This window comes from Musca domestica, unplaced genomic scaffold (genome assembly GCF_030504385.1).
Source record: "Musca domestica strain aabys unplaced genomic scaffold, Musca_domestica.polishedcontigs.V.1.1 3, whole genome shotgun sequence".
Lineage (NCBI taxonomy): Eukaryota > Metazoa > Arthropoda > Insecta > Diptera > Muscidae > Musca > Musca domestica.
Window position 1 is genome coordinate 7,132,129 of NW_026712299.1, and position 24,201 is coordinate 7,156,329.

At 30.8% G+C, this 24,201-nt stretch overlaps 1 protein-coding gene across 3 annotated transcripts in view; it reads right to left on the reverse strand.

The window, feature by feature from the left end:
• Positions 1-580: 580 nt before the first annotated feature.
• LOC101894472 (tyrosine-protein kinase Btk29A) overlaps positions 581-24,201 on the reverse strand; it is a 347,714-nt gene continuing 324,093 nt past the window's right edge. For all 3 annotated transcript variants that reach the window (XM_059124741.1, XM_059124742.1, XM_059124743.1), the window contains 10 exons: positions 10,075-10,211; positions 9,817-9,933; positions 9,479-9,559; positions 9,279-9,409; positions 9,078-9,206; positions 5,852-6,045; positions 5,426-5,766; positions 5,118-5,355; positions 4,922-5,055; positions 581-2,546 (listed from right to left, as the gene is read on the reverse strand). In XM_059124741.1, the coding sequence (XP_058980724.1) occupies positions 2,448-2,546; positions 4,922-5,055; positions 5,118-5,355; positions 5,426-5,766; positions 5,852-6,045; positions 9,078-9,206; positions 9,279-9,409; positions 9,479-9,559; positions 9,817-9,933; positions 10,075-10,211 (1,601 nt within the window). In that variant the 3' untranslated portion in view covers positions 581-2,447. The remainder of the gene's footprint in view (positions 2,547-4,921; positions 5,056-5,117; positions 5,356-5,425; positions 5,767-5,851; positions 6,046-9,077; positions 9,207-9,278; positions 9,410-9,478; positions 9,560-9,816; positions 9,934-10,074; positions 10,212-24,201) is intronic.

Here is a 24,201-nt window from a genome sequence, read left to right on the forward strand (position 1 = left end):
TTGATGATTTTTGCGACATTATTTTTTATTTAAGATTTTTATTTAAGTTTCGCATTTGAATGTTGCAATGGCTTATGACAAAAGTTACCTATGCAGGAACATGTCGTCGTATAGACCCTAATATAACAGCTACATTCGAAATTATTAAGATTTTAACAGAATTTTTAACGGATTTTATTTTTTTGAAAATTGCCAAATTGGTACCAAATGGTGAAGGGTATTCAAAGTTCGGTCCGGCACGAACTTACAGCTTTTTTACTTGTTATTTCTATTATTGTATAAAAACACAAACACAAAGATAGTAAAATTACCAGTACGAGCAATTTTTTCTATTCCCCTTACCCCTCTCTCCTACAAACAGAGATTGAGAGTGTACGTAAGTAAACTTGCCCGGTATAGAAAACTTATCTTGTGGTACTTTTATTACAATTCCAGAAAAAGGACGTAAATAGGATTGAAAACAATTATGAGATAAAAGAATGGACATGGAACCCAAGGCAATCAAGAACATAACCTAAAACATAGTAAATAAAATTAACATAACCTCTTTCTTTTAACATAAAAAATAAAACAAATAATATTGACATATACAAAGTTTTTGTTTGTTGTTTTATTCAAGTTTATCATATACAAAAATATAATATTAATCAATTATGTTGTTGTTTAAAAATTATCATAAATTTCTTTAATAGAAAAAAAATACTTATAATTTACACAATTTTAAAATAATAAAATAAATTGATAAAAAAATAACTTGGCGAGAAATTCTCAAAACGCACACAATACTTGTTGTAATGGTGTTTTTCTGCTACCTAACATCAATTTAAAAATAATAATAAATCAATAATTCTTCAAAATGGTGTTGCTATGAATGCTATAATAAAAAAATATTGTGGGGGTTTCAAAATGGGAAATCAAATATTTGTGGGTGGAGGAAAAAAAAATAATATAAAAACAAAAACAATTAATTCACATTTGATATGATTAAATTTATATCAGAAATAAAATTAAAATAATAATAATTAAACACAAAAAAAACATTAAGCAAAAAAATTTAGTTTTCATAAAACAAATATTTTGTCCCTTTCTGTTTTTTTTTTCATTTCTTTGAAACTGAGAAAGAAACAAATGATGTTGTTTTATTTTTTCTTTTTTCTGTTTACTTCTTTGAGTTCATATGCTTACAATCTAGGAGGGGGTGGTGTATGTAGAGCAATAATTAAACATAAATCACAAAATTATAATTATAAACGAAAGTGTGTAGATATTTTGTTTTTTTTTTCTTGGAAATACTTAAAATTAAATAGACATATTTTAATAATTATTATTTTTATATAGAAAAAAACACTTGCGAGTTTTACGCACATCTTTTTTAAAAAATATGTTTTTTGTTTTGTTTTAAAACTAAAAACCAACAAAGGAATAATTGAGTGTTTTTGTTTTTAATTATGTATCAATAATTAAATGAGAGTTTAAAGATTACCTTTTAAGGAAGGTAAGCTAAAGTTTTTGTTTTACTGACTTAATTGGCTATTAGATTTTTATATCGCTTGGAGTTGTTTAATTTTCACATATTGTTTTGTCTTCTTTTAAATTACTATTAAAAAGCTTATCGAGTTTTATGAAAAAATAATTTCCATTGATAAAAAACAAAATTATAGCAAATTAAAATAATTGTGTTTTGTTTGCTTAATTTTTATACATGAAATCTTTTTTAATCATATATTTTTTTAATTTTATTTTTGTATAAAAATCTAATTACGAATGCTTTTCATCTTTATCAAAATTCTAATAACTATGAAAAAAATTAATATTAATAATATTATCAGTTTTTAGTTTTACTTATTCTCTATATACATACTGATGTCCTTTTCAATTAATGGGGGGTCTTTTTTAATTTGTTATTTTCATATTTTTCCAAACTGTAGTTTTGTTATGCAAAACATTTTTCTAATGTTTTTTTTTACAAATTTGGCCAAAGTTTTAATTTTGTTTATATATAAAAAAATTTCCAGTTTATCTATATCATGATTTGCAACACTCTGAAATCATGCAAAAATTTCTTCAGCTAACTTATATTTTTAATAGTTCTTTTGTCGATTACTTCTTACTTTCCTTTTCTTGTTAATTTAAAATATTTTTATAACTAAATTCTTTTTATTCTCATCAGTGCTTTTGAATTTGTTTTTCTTCTTCTTCCTCTTTTGTTATACTTAGATATTGGCATTTTATAAATATATATATTTTTAATAATTATTTTTTCAAGACGTGTGAAGCTTATAATGAATTTTATTTAAATGTCTCCTCTGCAGAATAATTGCTGGGAATCGTGGGCTTGCACACCGGCCCACGAGTTTCCTTGTGTTTTTTGATGATGAGGGGGAGGATGTAATATGTTAAGTTATTATTTTTAAATAATAGTAATAAAATTCAATGGAATTGGGCTTTTAATCGGTGAGTGTTTGTGCCACTAGGGCCAGTTGTTCCTTGAGCACGCGGAATGATGGACGCTCTTCGGGGCCATGGGACCAACATTTCTTCATGACCTGTAAGAGGAGAAAAAAAATGGAAAAATGTATTAGAAAATTTTAAAACGGATATAAAAAAATAAATAATCTAATAAAAAATGTAGTCGAATGATTTGAAAAGAAAGCTCAATGCTTTAGTGGAGCTGTCCGTAACAAATAATCACTTATATTGAAAATTTATGTAAAGTAGATAATACCAACTATGAACCTTATTTGAATGCCTATTGTGACTTTGGAGCAGTTATAATTTGGAATCAGACTGAACTTATATATGAGAGGAATATCCAATTCTGAATCGATTTGCAAAAATTTGACTTATTTCTAGGCTGAATTAGGTCGTATCCATGCTATTTAAACTGATATTATACGTTTGGGGCACAAGAACCTGACATTAAATGAAGATGTATGGATATGAAAGCTATATCTAAATTTGAACTCATTTCTATAAAATTTTAAAAGTAGCAAAATCTATTTATTTTGTGCTGATATTAATCATTTGTTGCACTATAAACTTAAAACCGGATAAAGATGTTTATGGGAGCTATACCTAAGTCTGAACTGATCTCGACAAAATTTCTGAGCTATGTTATATATATTTTCCCAAATATTGTTGTCATGCAGTTCATATTACGGCTCTGAGGGAAATATAACAGATCTTACTTGATTTTCACCAAATTTGACATATTTGCTCATAGGCTCATTTTGGTCGCTCGTGCCAAATTTTATGCTATTTGAACTAATATTACCCATTTTGTTTTCAATAAACGACAAATCTAAATACTGAGCGAACAGATGATTTGTGCAACATTTCATCTCGATCGGGCAATAAATGCCCATAAATGCATGGACCGATATTCATAAATCGACTCGATCGAAAGTGATTCCATAACGATCATTAAAAGTAATTTTAGGTCTATATCGTCCGACAGCTGTTAAAATTATTCCAGTGACAGCTCATTATATTGTTTACAAGCGTACAAAAGCATTTTGGTGAGAATTTTCCAGAAAAAAGTTATTCGTGATGGAATTTAAGCGTGATAGTGTCATTTCTTTATATACAAGTGACCATCGTTAGAGCACTCCAGCATTTAAATGTAAATAAATCTTTTGTATCTCGTACCATCGCTCGTTACGGCGATACTGGTAGCGTAGTCCGACGTCAAGGAAGTGGACGAAAGAAAACACAACATCAGCAGAAATGGTTCGAAAAGTAAAGAAGCGACTTGATCGAAACACGCGTCGCAGTGTCCGAAAAATGGGCTAAACATATCGCAATATTCCATTCGGCAAATATTGAAAAATGAGCTCGGGATAAAGCCATTGAAATCCCAAAAAGCGCAAGAACTTACACCGCAACGGAAAGAAGCTAAAGAGTGGCTACGCTTGGTCGAAAGTGGTGAACTGCCGATTTTTGTTTTCTCCGGTTGGCCACCAGAACTCAAGCGCCGGCCATTGTGATGGTGTGGGCCCACATAACAGCCGATGGTCGCTCTCTGCTCGTATTAATCGACCGTGGCATTAGAATAAATACCGAATATTATCGCGAAAATATTGTGGAGGGTGTATTAAAGCCTTGGGCACGCAAACATTTTGTCCGGAGACCTTGGACATTCCAACAGGACTCAGCACCATCGCACTCAGAACGCGCCACCCGAGAATGGTTACAAAATGAGGTTTCTCGCTTTATTTCCAGCGCACAATGGGCACCAAAATCTCGGAATACCAATCCGTTGGGCTATTGTATCTGGAGTATTTTGGAAAGCAAGTTTGGCACTAAAAAATACCAAAGTGTCGATCACCTCAAGCAAGCGCATCGCCGGGAATGGGCCAAAATACCGCAGATCAACATTCGGACAGCGTGTAACGGTTTTATCGGCCGTTTGAAGGCCATAATTCCTGCCAAAGGTGACCAATTCGAACAAATCTAAGCTTATTCTAAAATTTGATGCTATTTCTGACATTTTTTGCTTTCATTCAATAAAATTTTTTATAAAAATGAAAAAATTATGGCGCTTGACCTTGTTGCAGTTTTTTTTTATCTCACCCTATATCTATCTCTGTATTGACTTGCTTCGATCCCCTTTAAATGGAGTTTTTAATAATATTTTGAAAAAAAAAAAACGATAAAGTGTTGCTGATTATCCAATAATATCAGTGCTAAAATCTCACCGTAAGGGGTAGGACCTATATGAAATATACACTTTTTGCTTTTATTAATTATAATATTATATCCATTTTCACCATACTCGGTCATTTAACACGAAATTAGAAATACATCAAATAGTATTAGTTTTGCAAAAATAACAATTTTCCCTTCCACTGACATCTCCTGCTATTTCAATATATTAACACTAAATATTTTATAATTTATATCTTAAATAACCCATACTTACATCATAAATTTCTTTAGCGCATGACTTTGGTTTCTCTAAAATAATACCACGTTGGACACGTTCAACAACTTCAGTATTCTTTAGACGGCCATAGGGCATTTTGCCGCAAGTGAACACTTCCCACATAAGGACACCTGCAATACAAAATAAATGCATTTTAGTAAAAAAAAAAATGTTAAAATTCATTGTTACTTACCATATGCCCAAACATCACTTTTCGACGAGAAGCGAGTATAATTCAAGACCTCTGGTGGTGCCCATTTAATAGGAAATTTGGTACCACCCGAACTTGTGTACTGATCATCCAATACATAACGGGCTAAACCGAAATCGGCTACCTTAACGACATTTTCCGAGCCGACCAAACAATTACGTGCAGCCAAATCGCGATGTATGTAATTGTGACGTTCCAAATAGGCCATGCCTTTGGAGACCTACAAAAAGATTACAATTTTAATTTGCCTTCTTTTAAACAAACCATGGACTAAATTTTAATTAACTTACCTGTATGCACATATCAAGCAATAGACCCATGTTACCAATCAATGTTGTCTCATGACGCCGCAAATAGTTCAGCAAGGAACCATGTTTCATGTATTCCGTGACTATATAAATCGGACGATGTTTGGAGCATACACCATAGAGTTGCACCAAATTTGGATGTTGTAATTTGGTCATAACTTTGGCCTCCTCAATGAAATCATCCTCGGACATGGTACCCTCTTTCATCATTTTGACGGCGGTGTCAATGGAACCACGCCATTTTCCGCGACGCACAACACCAAATTGACCCGAGCCGAGTTCTTCCATCAACATTAATTCCATGGGATGGATTTCCCATTTATCTGTAAAACAAGGAGGGACAAATTTTTTTAATTTAGATTTTTTGCCTTAAGGAGAAATTAAATCTGAATGTGGAAGTGTACTTACCATGTGATAAACCTGCCGTTGGCGGTACTGGACGATCACATGGCGATGATTTTAAACGGCATGCCAAGCCACCGGAATTATGCCGATGATAGTTGATTAGATCTGGTATAGTTTCGCAGCAATGTTTCTCACTTAAATAATATTCTCCGCGAGCATTCTGTTTGATGTGATAGTGTTTGACATGTGATTGGGGACTGGAAAGAACATTGAACAAACAATTAATAATAATAAACGATTGAAAATCATATTGTTCATTTTATATCAGTACATCTCACTTATACACAAGGACTCCGACATTTAGGTTTGTTTTAATATTTAAATAAAGGTTTTTAAAAACCCCTATTAAACCCTATATCGACAAGTAACCGAAATAGAAGAGAAAATTTCCTCCATTTTGCACATTTTGTAAAAATTTAGGATTCAAATTCCTTGAAATCTATGTATTTGAGAACAACAATGAAAACAATACAAGGATTATTTTGGTGGAAAATTTGAGCCCACAAGCGAGTTTTGTCAAAATATCATTAAAAAATCTCTTTAAATAGGATCGTAGCAAGCAAGATCGTAACAAGGTAATAATATTTTACAAATTAATCAGTCGTAAAATTTTATTTCAGGCCCCTGAAGATATCAAAAGTCTAAATCTAATCTAAACTACAGGAATTCATATACATTATAAATACATTTTAAGCTTAAAATGTGTATTATGTGAGTTTATGCAAAATTCTCCAACAAAGCATAATTTTAGAAAGATGACCTCAAAGACAAAAACATTCCTCACCAAATTTCACTATAAGTCACCCAGGAAAATAAATCTATATTTCCATTATATATAAAGAAAATCTTTGTTAATTATGCCGAAAAAACCGAAAATATTTCGTAATTATTTGCTAAAATTTTCCCCCGCCTTTTTTCGAGTTGACGTATGAAAGTAACATTAAATTTCATTTAAGACAGAGGTGATCAAAGCATGAAATATTCTACACAAAATTTCGCTATAAATCTTAGAATGAATCACACATCTAGGTATTACAGTTCTTGAAAAAAATTACATTATAAATTGGTCTGTTAGAAGTGAATGCTATCCATTTACGTTATTTACTGCTAATTTCCAAGTCAAAATCTTTTTTAAAACTTATTTTTTTGGGGTAAGTGTCATTGTGCGTGTCTGAGCAAAAGAAAAGTGTAAACTTAATATGTACCACAAAAAATTATAATCAATTTTGGTTCATAAAAAAATGTCCATTCTCGGCCAATTTAGCATTGACTGGACATTTTCTTAAGTCCAGGCTGTTTTATAGCCAGTCTTGGTTGTGGAAAATTCCAAGTGGATGTATAGTATTCGGTTTGTAAAACAAAGTCCCAAAAGAGTTTCGGGGTTTGAAGTCCTTCACATAACATTGATAAAGGGCCTCAAAGTTTTGAGATATATTTCGCAAGATTAAATATGGACAATTTATAGAAATCTTTGAATTACTTCAAGAATCCTTGGTATAAAAAATGGGCTATGTCGGTGCACGTTATAGTATAGTCCCTATATAAGGGTAAACCTCGATCTCAAGAATTATTTGTGATTTAGTCATATTTTCCATTTAATTTTGCCAAATGTTGGTAAAATGAGTTCTTTTATTGAGAAACGCGATGTAGAAAATGATCAATTTACGTTTTGGTACAGCCCTTTGATAGCGATATCCTCTGATATTATTAAAACTTTCTAATCAATGTTGCGAAAAAAAAAATTGTATTTTGGAAAAATTACGACAGAATGTAACGGGCCCTTACAGAAAAAATTGAAGAATCATTTTTGAAGGTCTTCCCTAGCAATTATGGTAAGTTTCTTAAAAATGATTTTGAGAGTCTACTGCAGCGGAAGACTTCTAGAATTCCTTTGAAAATGCTTTCATATTTTATTGATTGATTTTATTAGGAATATTATTAAAGAAAACGCACAGCTTCAGTCAAGGACCTTTTTAGTATGTTTTTCGGAGAATTTTTTTTTTTAGCTATATCCTATTCGGAGGATTTTTTTAGCTATATATATTTTTTTTAAGAATATTTTTAAAGGACCCTCGCAGTTGCAATTGTAAAATTGTATATCATACTTTTTAAGGGGTATTACAGCGCTAAGACCTTATATTTTTTGGATAACAATTCTTGCTGTATTGTGGCTGTAATCGTGGACTTTTTACGAATACTTTTTGAAGAGCCATCGCACAGCTATTATTATAGATTTATATACAATAATTAGGAAAGAATCCTAACAGCAATAACCTAAAATTACTAGGCCTAAATTTTTAAATTCTATAACAGATTTAATCATGAATTTTTAATAATATTTTTCAAGGTATATTGACACAGTAATCGAAATTTATTTAAGAATTATTTTTCAAGAATTACCACAGCCTAAATGGTAAATTTTCAAGAAAGTTTTTTACCCGACCCTCTCTTATGTGATCTTGAATTTGCATGAAAAAGTTTTCAAGGATTCTGCAAACTGCAATCGTGATTTTTTAACGAATTCTTTTTGGAGGACCCTCAGTGACATATTCAAAGAATACTTTTTGAAGGTCTTCCACTGCAATAATGGTGAATATTAAAATGGAGCTATTTGATCTATTGCAGGAGTAGAATCGTTATTAGATTGACTTTTTAAAGGATATTATAAAAGGGATATGAAGGGACTTTTATACAATGTTTTTTTCGCTTCAATAATGGATTTTCTAAGAATACTTTTTTAAATGGTCTTTTGGGCGTTTGATTTTGGTTTTAAGAGAGATTTAAAGCTATAATTGAGGTTTATTTAAACATCATTTTTCAAGGGCTACTACGGATTAAATCTTGGATTTCTTAAGAACATTTTTCACAAGATCCACTTGGATATGATCTTGAATTTGTTGCCAATAAACGTCAGGGACTCTGAGGGCTATAACCGTGGATTAGTTTTGAGGTTTTGAATAACTATGAGAGCTGAAATCGTGAATTTTTTTGAGGGATCGTGACTATTTTAAGAAATTTCTTCAATAATTCAATAAAAAAATATATTTTTAAGTATTCACAAAGCTATAATATTGATACCCTATTCATGTAATCTCACTTGACAACATGACCTAAAAAGACGGGAATGCTACCTAAAGAGTCTTAACTATCATGCCTTTTTCAACGGATGACAACTTCTGACTTTCAAATTCGTTTGAAAATTGTATAACAACATTAATAAAATACTTACACTTTGGTATGCAGCGATAGTGTATATAAACCTTTTGTTGATGATTTACGCACCACAAAACAGCCTTCTTTGTCGCCTTGCTTCAATAAGGATTCGGCACGTTGACGTGACATATCGCCGACGTACCATCTAAAAACAAACAAAAACATAATTTGTTATACAAAAATGACCGTTAATAAGTCATATAATTTCAACACTCACTCATAACGTTCCAGACCCAGCAAAGCTTTTGGTTTGACATAATTGCTGGGTATATAACCGACATTGCCCATGGCATCTTTGACTTTCCACCAATGTTCCTGGGAATCATCGATAACTTCATATTCGGCATTCTATGGAAAGGGAGAGAGGGGAATGGTTATTAATTTCTTTCTCTCAAAAAATTAAAATTTTAAACTTACCTTTTCCAATGAAAGATCACCACCTTCAATGGCCTTGAAGGGATATAAAGCTACGACAATTTTAACAAAATGTGAATTGTCCTGGAATGAAGAATAACAATTAATTAATGTTTTAATAAAAAATATAAAAAAAATCTTTTAAAATAAATGCCGATACAAGAGAATGTAAGAACTGACTTTTGTAGAGAGAGAATAAATCTAAAGTGTTTGTTCTTTTTTAAATAAAAATTTTTAGTCCATAGAGATATTTTTAAGGCATTTAATTTCAAAATTTTGAAAAAATCGATTATATTTTCCACATTTTTAACATCTCTCAGCTACATCGTTATCATACTCACCTTAGCTTTAGAGTTTGGCGTTCCCGGAGTTGGTATACCACCTGGCATTGTGTTATCCAATAGAGAACCGTTACCGTTTAATAAATTTGGTGACTGTTTAAATGTGGATACCGATGACTGAAAATCGTAAAAATAAATATTTTGATTAGTTTTGTGTTTTTTTTTTATAATTTTCTCAATCGTAAAACTAATTTGTTTATTGTTTGATTTTTATGGAGGCCATAAAAAACTGTTTTGATTAAACAAACTTTTCATTACCTGTGGATGCAGCGATGTGGGCGTTGAACTACCTATACTGCCAGAACTATTGTGATGCAAACTAAATTGACTCGTCGATGTGGAATTATTTGGACTAATGCTGCGCTGTGATATCTGGGCTGGTGAACTACCAGTACCTGGAAAGAAAACAAGAATCAAAAAATTGTTAGAAATGATTATCAATAAATGTTCTTAATAAAAAAGGAATGATAATTTAGTTTAATCCATAAAAATATATTATTTAATACAAGTTCAGAACTAATTAAAATGATTTGAACTTTTTAGGGTTAATAATGACTATTACGAATTTATTTGAGGGATTTTTGTGAATATTTCCAGGAATACGAGAAAAATTACAATTACAACGTTTTTTAAGAAATTTTTTCAATTTTTCAACATTTGATAGGCTAATAGAGAAATGTGAATTTTTAAAAATCCTTATTAAAATGAGATACAAAACTTGATATTTTTAAACATTATATAGAATGACAGTCACAGCCATGAACTTTTTGAGGCCCGTCAGATCTGGATAATCGAATAATATTTTTTGCAGGACAATATGGTTTTCAAACGTGTTGTGTTTTAGAAATGATTTTTAAGGACCATTTAATTGTTAACTATGGATTTTTATAGTTTATTTTAAAAACCTTCTTGAAGAACCTCCAGAAGGCCCTGTGTGTGGTGTTTCAAAGAATGTTTTTAGAGGACCATCTGAACCATGAACATGGATATTTTATATTTACAAGGATCAACGGAACATAAATAAATGCCACACTTTTTAAAAATATTTTTTTAATACTTGTTAGATCCTGGAATGGAGTTTTCCTTTAGAAATGTTTTTAAGGAACATATGAGCTATAAACGTGGAGTTTTTAAAGAATATTTTTGGAAAGTTGTCCGGGAAATGAATATGAATATTAAAAAATATATTTTTAAAGGATATTCTTCAGGGACTATCTAAACTATATATAAGACTTAAGGGTTGCTAAAAACTTTAACGTGGATTTATTAAAAAATATATTATTCGGGAACAATTGGGAATAAATCTGGACTTTTAAGTTTTTTTTCGAGGATCTTTAGAGCTGTAAACGCGTTTTTAAAGAATATTTTTTGGAGAATGTCTGGGCTATGAATGTGAATTTCAAAAACTGAAATTTGAATTTTTTGAAGGATTATTTTCAAGGAGTATCTAAATAATTTAGGTGGATTTAAAAAATATTTTTGAAGGACTGTCAAAGCCTTCAACTTGGACTTTTTAAGGGCTGATAGACTTTCATTTTTTTTGCAAATTTTTATGAATTATTCTTAGAGTCTTCAACGTGGATTTTTAATAAATATTTTTGAAGAAATATCGACGTGGATTTTTTAAAGGTCTGTCAAGATCGTAAACTCGGTTTCGATTAATGCAGTTATTTAAAGGAGCGAAAACTCCAACGTAGATTCTTTGCAAATATTTTTTAAGGACTTCAACGTGAACTTTTTTCTTAAATATTTTTAAAGGACCCCAAAATTGATTTTTTGTAAATAATTTTATGGGACTTCCTCAAGGACTTTTTCTAAGTATTTTCGAAAGACTTGAACGTGGATTTTTGAAAATATTTTTGTAGGCCTTTCTCACTGATTTTTATAAATATTTTAAAGGACTTCGACGTGGATTTTTTCTAAATTCTGTAATATTTTAGTGGGACTTTAATGTTGAAGTTTTGCAAATAGTTTTGAGGGTCTTTTTTAGAAGTTTTTGAAGGACTATCAAAAAAGGAAGGAAGGACTAACGAAGAACTGTCAAGCCATCAACATGGATTTTTTTGGAAGACCGAAACGTATATTGTTTGCATTATTTTTGAAGGATTGCTAGAGTCTTAATAATGGATTTTTTGTAAATAATTTTTAAGGCTTCCCGCGTTATTTTTTTGTTTATTTTTTGAAGGACATTAATTTTTGCAATTTTTTGCAAGAGAATTCGTGGATTTTTGGTTAATTTTTTCAAGGATTTCAATACGGATTATTGGAAATAATTTGAAGGGCTGCGAAATCTTTAAATGTGGATCTTTTTTGTAAATGCTTTTGAGAAACTCTTAATAACGAAAAAATTAATAATAACGAAAAAATTGAATTTTTGGGAATATTTTTCAAAGGACTCTTCGTGGAACGAATTTTTGAAAACAGTAAAGGATCCTCCAAGATAAAAAAATGTAGATTTTTTTTGAAAATATTTTTACAAGAAAAGATTTTAGAGTAATTTTTATATACAGGCATTAAAGGACTAATTGGTTAAGAGTGGCGTAAAAAGACTTTTCTGGAGGACTGTTAATTTTTTTTTAACTTTTGAAAGCTGAGATTGGGAATTTTTAGAACATATTTAAAGGAGCATCATTGTTGACTTTTGGAGGGCATTTTATAGGGAGCAATAACTGTGGATTTTTGAAGGATTATTTGAAATATGATCGTTGATTTTTGAAGGGAACTTTAAGAGCAATAATTGTGGTCACGTGAAAATGATTTTTGAAGAACAATAATTATGGAATTTAAAGGACATTTTTAAGGGACAATAATCGATAATTTCTGATTGGCTATTTTAGCTGAAACATTAAAATAAAAAAAAAACACATTTTGAGCAATAATCGTAACTTTTGAAAGGACATTTTTAAGAAGCAATAAGCGTTGAATGTTGGAGGAAATTTTAAAAAGTCTTTTGTCGCAATAATCTTGAATTTTTAAAAGAGGAATAATCGTAGTCGTTTAAATGGGATTTTGAAGGAATAATAATTTAGGAAATAATTGGAAATTAAAATTTGGATTTAAGGGTATTTTAAAGAAGATAAAGTGGTTGAAATTTGAAGTGAACTTTCAAGAGATTTTGCAGGTAAGATATTCTATACATGGAAGAGTTGTGGAAGGAATTCTTTCCATGGAAGATGTGTGGAAGATCTTTTGTCCATATAAGACCTGAGGAAACCCTTCTATCCAGAGATGGCCTGTGGAGGGTCTTCTATCAACAGAAAACCTGTAGACTGTAGAAGACGTTGGCGACCTACAGAATATCCTTTATGCACATAAGACCTATATATGGTCTTTCATCTATGAAGAACATGTGAAAGGTCTACAGATAAAAAGCTGGTAAACATTACCATCGTTCTCCACTAATAAACAAACGTTGTTTTTATAAAAACAACAATGAAGGGATAAGCCTGACCATTTTGCAACAACAAAAAACAAATTTTCAATTAAAACATTGTGGGACCATTTGAATATTTACCATTTCGAAAAGGTTTTGGCTCCTTTTAAGGAGCATAATTCTGAAACTTTAAGAGACTTTTTATGGAGCAATAATCGTTTAAAGTTGAAAGGGGTTTAAATAGGATTTTAGCAGCAATAATCTTGATTTTTAAATGAGAAATAATTGTGGTTTTTAAGAAACAATAATCTTGGACTTAAAAAACATTTTAAGGAGGAAAAACTAGGATTTTTAAAGGACTATTTCAAATATGATCATGCATTTTTAATGGCAATTTTCCAAAAAGGACTTTTGAAGCAATATAAGAGGCTTTAAAGGTCACTTCTAAGAACCCCTGTACAGCTGTCATAGTCCTATAGCTAAAATGCCTATTAAAAGTTGACTAAGGTTATTGGAAATATGATTGTATATTTTTAAGGACATTTTACTGGGGGCTTTTTAGCAATATTCCATAAGGCTATAATGGGTCTTTATGTTATATTGTAAAATTTGTTTGAATCGCTGGTAAAGTTTTTATTTTCAGATCTCAAAACACCAACTGACCCATAATTAATTTATTTAATTTTTTTTGAAGGACTCATTCCAAGTAACAATAATTTGGCCTTTTAACATACATGTGTAGCAATTTGTGTTATTCTTTCTAATTATTATTTTTTTTTTTGTCGACATTATTTCAAATAATCAATCAAAAATACTGCTAGCTTCCTTCCTAGTTTAAATGCCTACGACTTTTAACAATGTTTTGTTGTTGCTGTTCATTGAATCATTGAAACATTGAACAATTTCCAATTCCAATGGTGATTAATTACTATTTAAATTGGTGTATTGAATTAAATTGGAATCATGTTTTGTTTTTTTCTTCTGATTCGATTTTATCGGCTAAAAAAAACACACAAATGATGTATTGAAATCAATAATAAATTAAAAACAACAAATATTTTGCAATGAATCACTAATAATTATAAGCCGAGAGAAAAAAACGCTTGTGTTTCTTCTTCATCGTTGTGATAAATTCAAGGTTGCCTCGACACGACGGATGATATATTTTAACGAATCTTAATGACTTATAATTATCACACCATGCATAACCGTTTTTAGTTCCGATTTGAAACTCTAATGATTGAAATTATCTGATGAGAATCATAATTCATATATATCATTATGTGAATGAAATCGCTAAATATTTCATGTCAAAATTGATTTCGTTTTTTCTACGGATATTTCCTATTGTTTTGACTAGTTTGTGATTTGCAAATTGTTTAATTGCCGGGTTAAAGCTCTGCGCTTGTTTGAAATATTTACATGAAATCGTGACAAAATGTCACTCACCGGATTTATTATCGTGGTCTAATAAAAAAACACACTACAAATGAAGCCGCACACAAAAATTTTCCCTATGTTAATTTTTGCCATTTTCCTTTCAAATGCCATTTCAAATGAAAAAAAAAATAACAACTGCAAAATGTAAGTGAGAAATAGTTTACACTGAATATTACATAAAGCCCTATTATTTATTTGGTTTGTCGCTGTCGTTGTTGTTATTGTTGTTGCTATATATTTGTGTAAATTATAGATGACAAGCAAACAAAAGATTTAAACGAGACACGCACACGATTCGTTATGTACGTTTGCAAATAAAGTGTCGGCTGTCACATAATAAAAACAAAAGACTTAAGACACATACTTGGTTTCAATTGTTTGGTTTTTGGCTTTGAAGGCTGTAAGAGCTATTAACTTGCATTTTTTTGAGAATATTCGAAATGGGGACCAAGAGAGCCAAACACAAAGATTCAGGAATAGAATTTTTGATGGGGATCAGTAAAAGTGCTATTTTTTCAAGGACCCTACTAGTTACAAGATGTGGACTTTTTTTTTTTTGATAATGATTTTGATGAACGGCGATCAACTTGCAAATATTACAAATATTTTTTGAAGCTATAAGTCAATAAAGGGATATTTTTGGCAGAATTTTTTGACAGCCTTTTGGTGCATATATATTGTTTTGGATTCGTTGAACTATTAAAGCCACAATCGACCTTTTTAAACAACAAAGGACTATTGCAACTGAAATCGGGAACTTTTTATATTTTTAAGTGGACTTTTTGGTAAAACGACTTTGGGGAACTACTGGAGCTGCAGATTTATGAAAGAATTGTATGAGAGATCGTTGAGGCCGTTTGAAAAACTTTTCGAAGAACTATCAGAGCTAAGCTCGTGAAACGAAAAACGCGAATTTTTAAAAAAGAATTTGATAAGGATTGATTGGATCTAAAATCAAGGATACTTAAACTGAATTTTTAAAGGAATATTGGTGCTAAATTTTTGAACGAATTTTTTAAGAGACCATTGAAGCCGTTTGAAATAATTTTCGAAGGAATAACAGAGCTAAAGTTTGAATTTTTAAAAAAGAATGATATAAGGACTATTGTATCTATAATCAAGGATATTTAAATAGAATTTTTAAAGGACTATTGGTGCTGGAATCATATTTTTTTGAAAAAGTATTTTTTTTAAAGGTATGATTTTTGAAGGAGCTAAGAGCTAAACTCGTGAAACATAAAGTGTGAATTTTTGAAGAACATTGAATTAAGACTATTGGATTTATAAGTAAGGAGTTTCAACGGTATTTTTGAAGCTGAAACCGGTTGTTTAAGGATGGTCCACGAAAGGAAGGTCTGTCTACCCACGAAAGACATGTGGAAGTTTTTCTTTCCATGGAAGACCTGTGGAGAGTCTTCTGTCCGTGGAATACCGGTGGAAGGTCTTCTATAAACAGAAGACCTGTGGAAGATCTTCTATCCATAGAAGACCTGTGGAAGGTGTTTTATGAATATAAGACCTACAGATCTATTTCGTATCCAATGAAAACCTCTAAAAATTATTCCGTCCAAAGTAGACCTTTGGAAGTTATTCTATCCATAGAAGACATGTAGAAGGTCTTATATTCATGGAATACGTATGGAAGGGTCTTTAACCATGGAAGACTTATGGAGAGTCTTCTGTCAGTAGCATACCTGTAGAAGGTCGTCTATTCATAGAAGAAAAGTCTTAAATCCAAAGAAGACATGTGGGAGGTCAGCAAGATATAAGACCAGTGGAAGGTCTCCTATTTATAGAAGACCGGAGAAATGTCTTCTATCCATATAAGACCTATAGAACGTCGACTATTTATACAAGACTTATAGGAAGTCTTCTGTCCATAGAAGCTTTGTGTATGTTCTTCCATCCATAGAAGACCTGTGAAGGCCGTCGATAGGTCTTCAGTCCATTGAAGTCCCGTGGAGGGTCCTCTATCCATAAAAGTCTTGTAGAAGATCTTCTTACTATAGAAGTCCTCTGAAAGTCGTATACCCATCTGAAGAAGGTCTTCTATTCATAAAAGGCGTATGAGATCCTCTGGTCACAGAAGACCTGTGAAGAGTGTTCTGCAGGAAGACCTGCAGAAGATCGTCCATGTATAGACGACATGTGGAAGATCTTCTACCCATAGAAGACTTATGGTAGCTTTTCTAAACATAGAAGACATGGAGAAGGTCTTCCCCCACAGAAGACATATAGGAGGTCCTCTTTCCATGGAAGACCTGTAGAAGGTCTTCTTTTATAGACATCCGGAAGGTCTATAGAAGGTCTTCTATCCATAGAAGACCTATGGAAACTGTATGCATGGAATATTTGGTGATTTTTCAAGGAAAATATTTTGAGACTATCTGAAAATTGATAATTTCGAAAAGAACCGGACCGCTTTTGCTGTGATTTTGTAGAAAATCGAATTTCTATAATAGATCTGCAAAAGGTCTTCTTGCTATAAAAGTCTCGTCTCTTTATAACAGTCCAGTTGAAAATATTTTTTTAACAGCACAACATTTTGTAGCCAAATCAAAAGACTTAAGACGCATACACGAATCAAAATTCAGACAACCGTGTCCCTCTAAATTCCACACTTGATACTGACAAATAATATTGTTTCGGATTTCGGAAGAAGATCATTAAATTGTTTTGTAAACAATTTACTTCTTCAAGCGTGAAAATATATATTAAGATTTACCCGTAAACCATATGTGGAGGTGGGAGGATAAATGTTCAAAATTTTCCATTGAAAGCTTGCATTAACTTCATGGTCATATTCAGTGGAAACTTTTGACGAAACGAAATCTCTTAGTTGGAGGGGGAGGGGGAAGAAGTAATCATAATCAGAATTTTTCCATTGAGGGCAATAACTATTTGCATTTGCGTGAACTTCATAATCATATCCAATGGAAAATTTTATTTGTTCAAAAGCAAAAGCAGAGATTTTTTTCTGTTAATTGAAAAAATATTCATACATATTAGGCAATTTCTAAATTAGTATTTCTTATTAATTTTTTCCCTAAAATATTATTATTAAATATTTTTTCAACAATATTATTTCCTACATATTTTCAAGAAACAAAGAAAAACCACCAACCACAATAAGACATATTTTTCAGATAACCATGGTTGCAACCAATTCCCGAACTCCACTCTAGGTAAATTGCACACATACATATATATATAAGTATGCACTTCGTATGTACAACGCCAAAGTTTAATGCACTTTGATTAATATGCAGAATGCGTAACTTACGACATAACAGAAAATTTTCAGCTTTGTTGTAAAGTCTCAGCAGTTCCATCAAGTCTATTCCAAGTTTGAACGAACGCTATTTTCGTCTTCTTTTTGTTTTGTTTTTGCTGGTTGATGAATTGCTATTTTTTGTTACAGCCATTTCTGGTTTTGTGGTTGCTGTTGTTGTTGCAACGCAACTCTAAGAAGAAGAGTAGCTCAGAGCTCATTGTCTAACAAAAGTTTCCACTTAACCTCGGCCGTAATTGTATGTGATTTTGTTTAGGTTTGTTTGTTTGTTTTTTTTCTTGTGTCTTCCACTTGTTTCCATTTGGCTCTGCCTTATGGTTTTCGAAAATCGATTCGTTTTTCTTGTATTTGTTGCATTTGTAATTAATTTGAGTTGATAGGTTTTTTCAATTTTTTGTTAGATATGACACATATTTACCCATCCATATACAACAATTGTGTGTGTGTGCGTACGTGTACAAATGTAGGTATTTCTCTTGATTGATTGATGGCTAAGGTGAAATATTGTTCAATAGCATCCGCTTTGAGTGGAAGTTCATTCACTTCGGAGGTTTGGCCATTGTGGAGATTTCCTTTTATGACCGGAACAGTAGTCAAGGATGATTAAAGTTTCACTGAATAGCGTGGGTACTCAGAGTGAAATTGAAAGACGTTTGAAGGCAGAAAATGGGAAAATAGATCTTTTGGAACAAGGTACCTGCAGATTATCTATAAAAATTAGGCCATCTTAAATCTTTTTTTGCTAAGACCTTCCACAGGAAGCATTTTTTATATCAAATTTTCATTTTTACTCAAAATTTAGGGGTTTCATCAATTTTACACAAAAGACTTAAGAAACAAGCACAGACAATTTTCAAGTTTGAGTCTTAAGTCTTTTGTTCGAAATGGTCCTCAAAACTTTTAAACAAAAATAAAAAAAGTAAAAAGTATCGATTGGTTTTATTTAAATATATTTTGACTTCTGTTAGATTATTCAAATTGTGGACTCTCTATGGAGTAGGTCTCGTAGAAATGGGTCAATTTTGCCCATTTCGTATCGGACCTAACTAAATATGATATAAATATTGCTACGTGGCAGGTTTGTATTATATTGGTTACTAGCTTCACTTTATATGAGATATGTGATAATTTTTAGAAAACGTTGAAATGACGTGAAGTTCCGTAGTATTCCATTTTCACACTTCATCTAATACATATAAAAATATTAGTAAGGGCAAAATTTCAAGAAAATCGAAAATTTATATCCAATTTTATGCGAAATCATAAATTCCATATTCGTTGCAGGTTTCTGGTTGAGAAAAATATTTAGATATAACAAGTTGTAAAGAATCGCTGACTTGTTTCGCAAGTTATGACAGATAAAAGTATTGAAAATTGTGACCCTTTGTGGGTGAGGTACCAGAAGGGGTTGGCAGATGTATAAAATCTCACAACAGATGTTGTGTTAGCAAACATTTTTTTTTATTTAAAGAGATTTGGATGATTATTTGGCTTTGGTTGAGTGTTTTGTTTTTAAAAAATTGAACCCTATGTGGGGGATGCAAATAGTCCGATCTCTACCATCTTTACAGCAGAGCTTGTGTTGATGGAAATATTGAGATGCACCAGGTCTCGGATGTTAATTTCGCGTTTTATTGACTTCATGGATAATCAAAATTTGGACCCTTTGTGTGGGAGGTACCAGAAGGTGTGGACCGATATATCCCATCTTCACAGCAGATCTTGTATTAGTAGAAATAATAGGATTTGTGAAATATGAAGAGAATCAGAATCTTATTTCAGATTTTATAATCGTTTTGGTTTTTCAAAACTTTGACCCTTTGTGGGAGAGGTACCAGAAGAAATAGTCCGATCTGTACCAAATTTATAGCAGAGCTTGTGTTGATGGAAATATTGAGATGTACCAAGTCTGAATGGAATCGGATATTAATTTCGCATTTTATCAGCTTAATGGGTATTCAAAATGTTGACCCTTTGTGGAGGAGGTACCAGAAGGAGTGGACCGATATATTCCATCTTAACACCAAACCTTGTGTCAATAAAAATATTGTGATGCGTGTTATTTGAAAACAATCGGACTCTAACATCACATTATATAAGACTTACAATTATTCAAAATGTTTGGACCAAATCGGATACTTCCTTCGAGACTTATTAGTGCGCACGATAGACAAACGGGCAGGCAGGACGGACAAAGCTAGATCGACTCCAAACGTCCTGAAACGGATTTGGTCCAGAAAATTCAAGTTCTGGAATTAAGTCTTCCGTTGTAAGTAAATGTAAGTTTTGTAAAAATACTCGAAATTTGATGATACATCAAAATTTTATAGAAAAAACCTGAGACACAAACTTTGAAGAAAAAATCAAGTTTGGCTCTTAAGTCTTTTGTTTCTTAGAAATGTATTTTTTTACAAATTTTGAAAAATCCACATTGAAATTAAATGTAATATGCCCCTATTGCCACACATTTTATACAAAAGACTTAAGAAACGAACTTCAATTTTTTCAAATTTGTGTCTTATGTATTTTATTTTAAAGTACAATTTATTATCCACAAAATTTAAGATGTTATGAGGGTTTTGAAATATATTTAATTAATTCTACACAAATATAACGATTTATTTAGGTTTTGAAGAAAAAAATCAAGTTTGGGTCTTAGTTATTTTATTTGTAACAAATATATTTTATAAGAGATTTTGAAAAATAAGAATCGAAATTAATGTTATTTTGTCCCAATTAGAGCTACCACAAATTTCTCTCAATTACTCAAAGACTTAAGACACAAACTTTAATATTTTCAAGTTTGTGTCTTAAGTCTTTTATTTTAAATTACTATTTATTTTAACTTCCATAAAATTCAACATATTTCAATGGTTTTGAAACACATTTAATTGATTTCACACGAATAAGTCAATACCAAACCTCATCAATCAATTCACATTTTTTTGCAAATTAAATATATTTAATTAAAGCAATTAAGCGAATAGTGGTAGTCGATCGTGTTCTTTTGCCAATGAATTTCTTGTTTCAATTTGTTTTGCAAATTTTATTCCACAATTTACATGAAAAATAAAACATTAAAAACACCACTAGATAGCCGGTGTTAATTGGCGGATGCTGTAAAGATTGAACGATTGATTGATAGAAGGGCAATAAAAACAAGCGCACAAATAGCAAAGGCATGAATCATGGCTTCCAAACAAACAAATAAATAAATAACTATAAATTGAAACATTATTGAAGCAACATTGTTTGGTTTTGATATTTAACTTAAAACTGCTTCTCCCCTCTCGACTTCGTCTATCGATGTCTTCTTCTTTGCTTTGTGTGCTAATTTAACACCCCATTGTTTACTGGTAGTTTTACATTAGCATATTCGTATTAAATGGTAGGACTAGATGGGTGAGCGAGCGGGTCTGTTTGTTAACAACTTCAACGAAACTTCAACTTAAAGTTCACCACATAGTGGCGGCATTTAACATAAAAAAGAAATAGCTTCGAGCTAAACACTTGATGATACCACAAGTAATATTGAAAAAAGACAAAAAAAAAAAAAAAAAAAAAAAAAAAAAAAAAACACCACACAACAACACCATTGCCACAACAACCATAATACTATAATACAATAACATTTATTACTCTCTTGGCGACTATGTTCGACACATGTTAAATAAACACCTGAGTATTGTACTGTTTTTTTGGTTAATGTTTAGCATTAAATCACAGATTTTGTTTTCGAGTTTTCAAATTCATATTTTAAATGGTAATAATATTATTCACCTAAGGCACAAGTGACATTATCATGATGGCATTTATGAACCACTGCCGAATAAAAAATATATAAACAAAATTCAGACATTTATTGTATTTTTTTGGGGGGGGTGGCGGCAGACTTACACTGCCAGCACTAACAGAAGCATGAAAAAGTCAATGTATATTAACCTTCGTTGTCATAAACATAAATATGGGCCGAGACCAGACATGTCGAGGAGACACCTCTTTTTGGTGGAACTCTTTTGGTGTGAATTTGAAGAAGGTAAACAAAAATCGAAAAAAAAAAACATTCTTCAATTGGGTTATGCCATTAATTTCTATATTGAAATAAGTGGCATGGAAGGTGTTAGAAATATAAAGTATTAAAATTAAGTAATCAATGCTTTGATAATCTTTTTGGAAAAACAAAAGACTTAAGACACAAACATGTTTTTTTTTTTTTTTGGGAATAACAGAGCTCTAACAACGATATTTTTAAAAATTTATTCTTTAAAGAACCATAAGAGCCACATACCTAGGAAATTCAAGAGTATTCTCTGACGGACCATAAGAATACATAAAAGGAATTTGGAAAATGTTATTTGATGGCACATAAAATCTACGAACGTTAATATTTAATAAATATTTTTTGAAGGACTGTAAAAAGCATTTTTAAAAATGACGTTTTTGTGGCCTTTCAAACATAATTTTGAAAAAAAATTAAAGATATCTTCGTGACTTAGAAAAAAAAATCGTGTATTTTCGAAAATATTTTTTTTTTTCAAAGATTATAAGAGTTAAAAAAGTGTATATTAAAAAAGTTTCAACTACTATCGCAGTCAGTTTAATAACGTTTTCGACGAATCATGAGATATTATCGAGGGTATTTTATTTATTATTTTTTTTTAATATAATAATTTAATAATATTTTTATTTTAAAAACGTAGCAAATACCGGATACTTGAGGATATTCGTAAAAAAGTTTTAACGTTTTTTAAGGACTATAAAAGCTATAAATGTGAATATTTTCGGAATATTTTTCAAAGGTTCATAAGACCATTACATATATATAATTTTATAATGTTTTGTAAGGATTTTTTTTCGATTTTTCTGATCTTTTAAGAGTTTTTGAAAGGCTTAGGAGCTAAAAACGTGGTCTTCTAAATAATATTCTTGCGAGGACCATCAGAGGTAATCATGTAATTTGTTTAAAAATATTTTTCAAAAGCCCATAAGATTTTTAAACATTAAATTTTCAGAATATTTTTTAAGAACTAGTAGAAATTAACACATGGATTTTCAGACATATTTTTGAAAGAATCGATAAGGATAATAATAGGTAGGTTGCTTAAAGATTATTTCTTCAAGAGCCACTATACCAATCTATTGATTGAAAAGGCTATAAAACGCCGATTTTTAAAGAATAATTTAGTAGGGAACAGTAGACCAACGTAGGCTTTCAAAGGACCAAAGGCTTTCAAAAGTCAACTTTTTAAGAATATGTTTATAAGGACTATCAGAAACACCAATATGGACCTCTTTGGAATATTTAAAAAAAAGCGATTGCGTAAGTCTGGAGTATTCCTCCTATTGGATTAACTTCCTTAAAACATCAGATCTCCAATAGTGAATTTGGTCCGTTTTTTGTTTGGTAGCCCATGAGGGATCTAATTACGTGGATATTTTAAGAATATTTTAAAAAAATCCAATCCCTGCTTTAATCGCGGATTTTTTTATTGATTGGTCTAAAGATCATGTGAATTTTAATCACGATTTTTTGAAATGTTTTTTTTTTTTTTTTTTTTTTTTTTTTTGAAAAATTATCAGAGTTCTATTATTTAAAAAAAATATTTGAGAATACTATTAGTTCCTTTCCAATGATCCTGGATTTAAGGAATTTTCGAGAGATTATTCTCCAAGGACCTAAAAGGTGATTTTTAAAATATTGAGGCCTGAGACTTTATGATATAATTAAGATTTCTGAAAATATTTTTAAACACATTTTTTTCTAAGGATCCTATTAATAACATTTTTGAAGGCATATTCTTCAAAGGACCCTGTTGGAACGTTTTTGATACGTGTACAATTTTCTGAATACTTTTTACAGGAATATTCTTCCAAGGTTTTTTTTAAATAATGATGATGAGGAATAGTTTCCTAAGAACCTTGAGATAATCGCGGATATTTAAGAACATTTTTGAAAAAAGCTTTTTCCTAAAGCCCATTTAAGATTTCTAGAAACATTTTTGGAGAGCAGTAAAGTTGTTATCCTTGATTTTCTAAATTTTTTTAATAGAATAAGACTAATTAAGATTATTTATATATAAGCAAATTACCGTATTTTGCAGAAGGCGAAAAATACATAATATGCCGAGAAGCAAACAGACTACTTGAGAAATAGTCCTCTCTGTCTTCTATAGAAAATCAGAATGTCTTCTTTTTAAGGATGCCTAAAGTACCTCTTTTGATCGGTTGAAAAATAAAAATGCTATTTTTTTTTTTTAAAGAGAAAATATTTGGTTTTTTA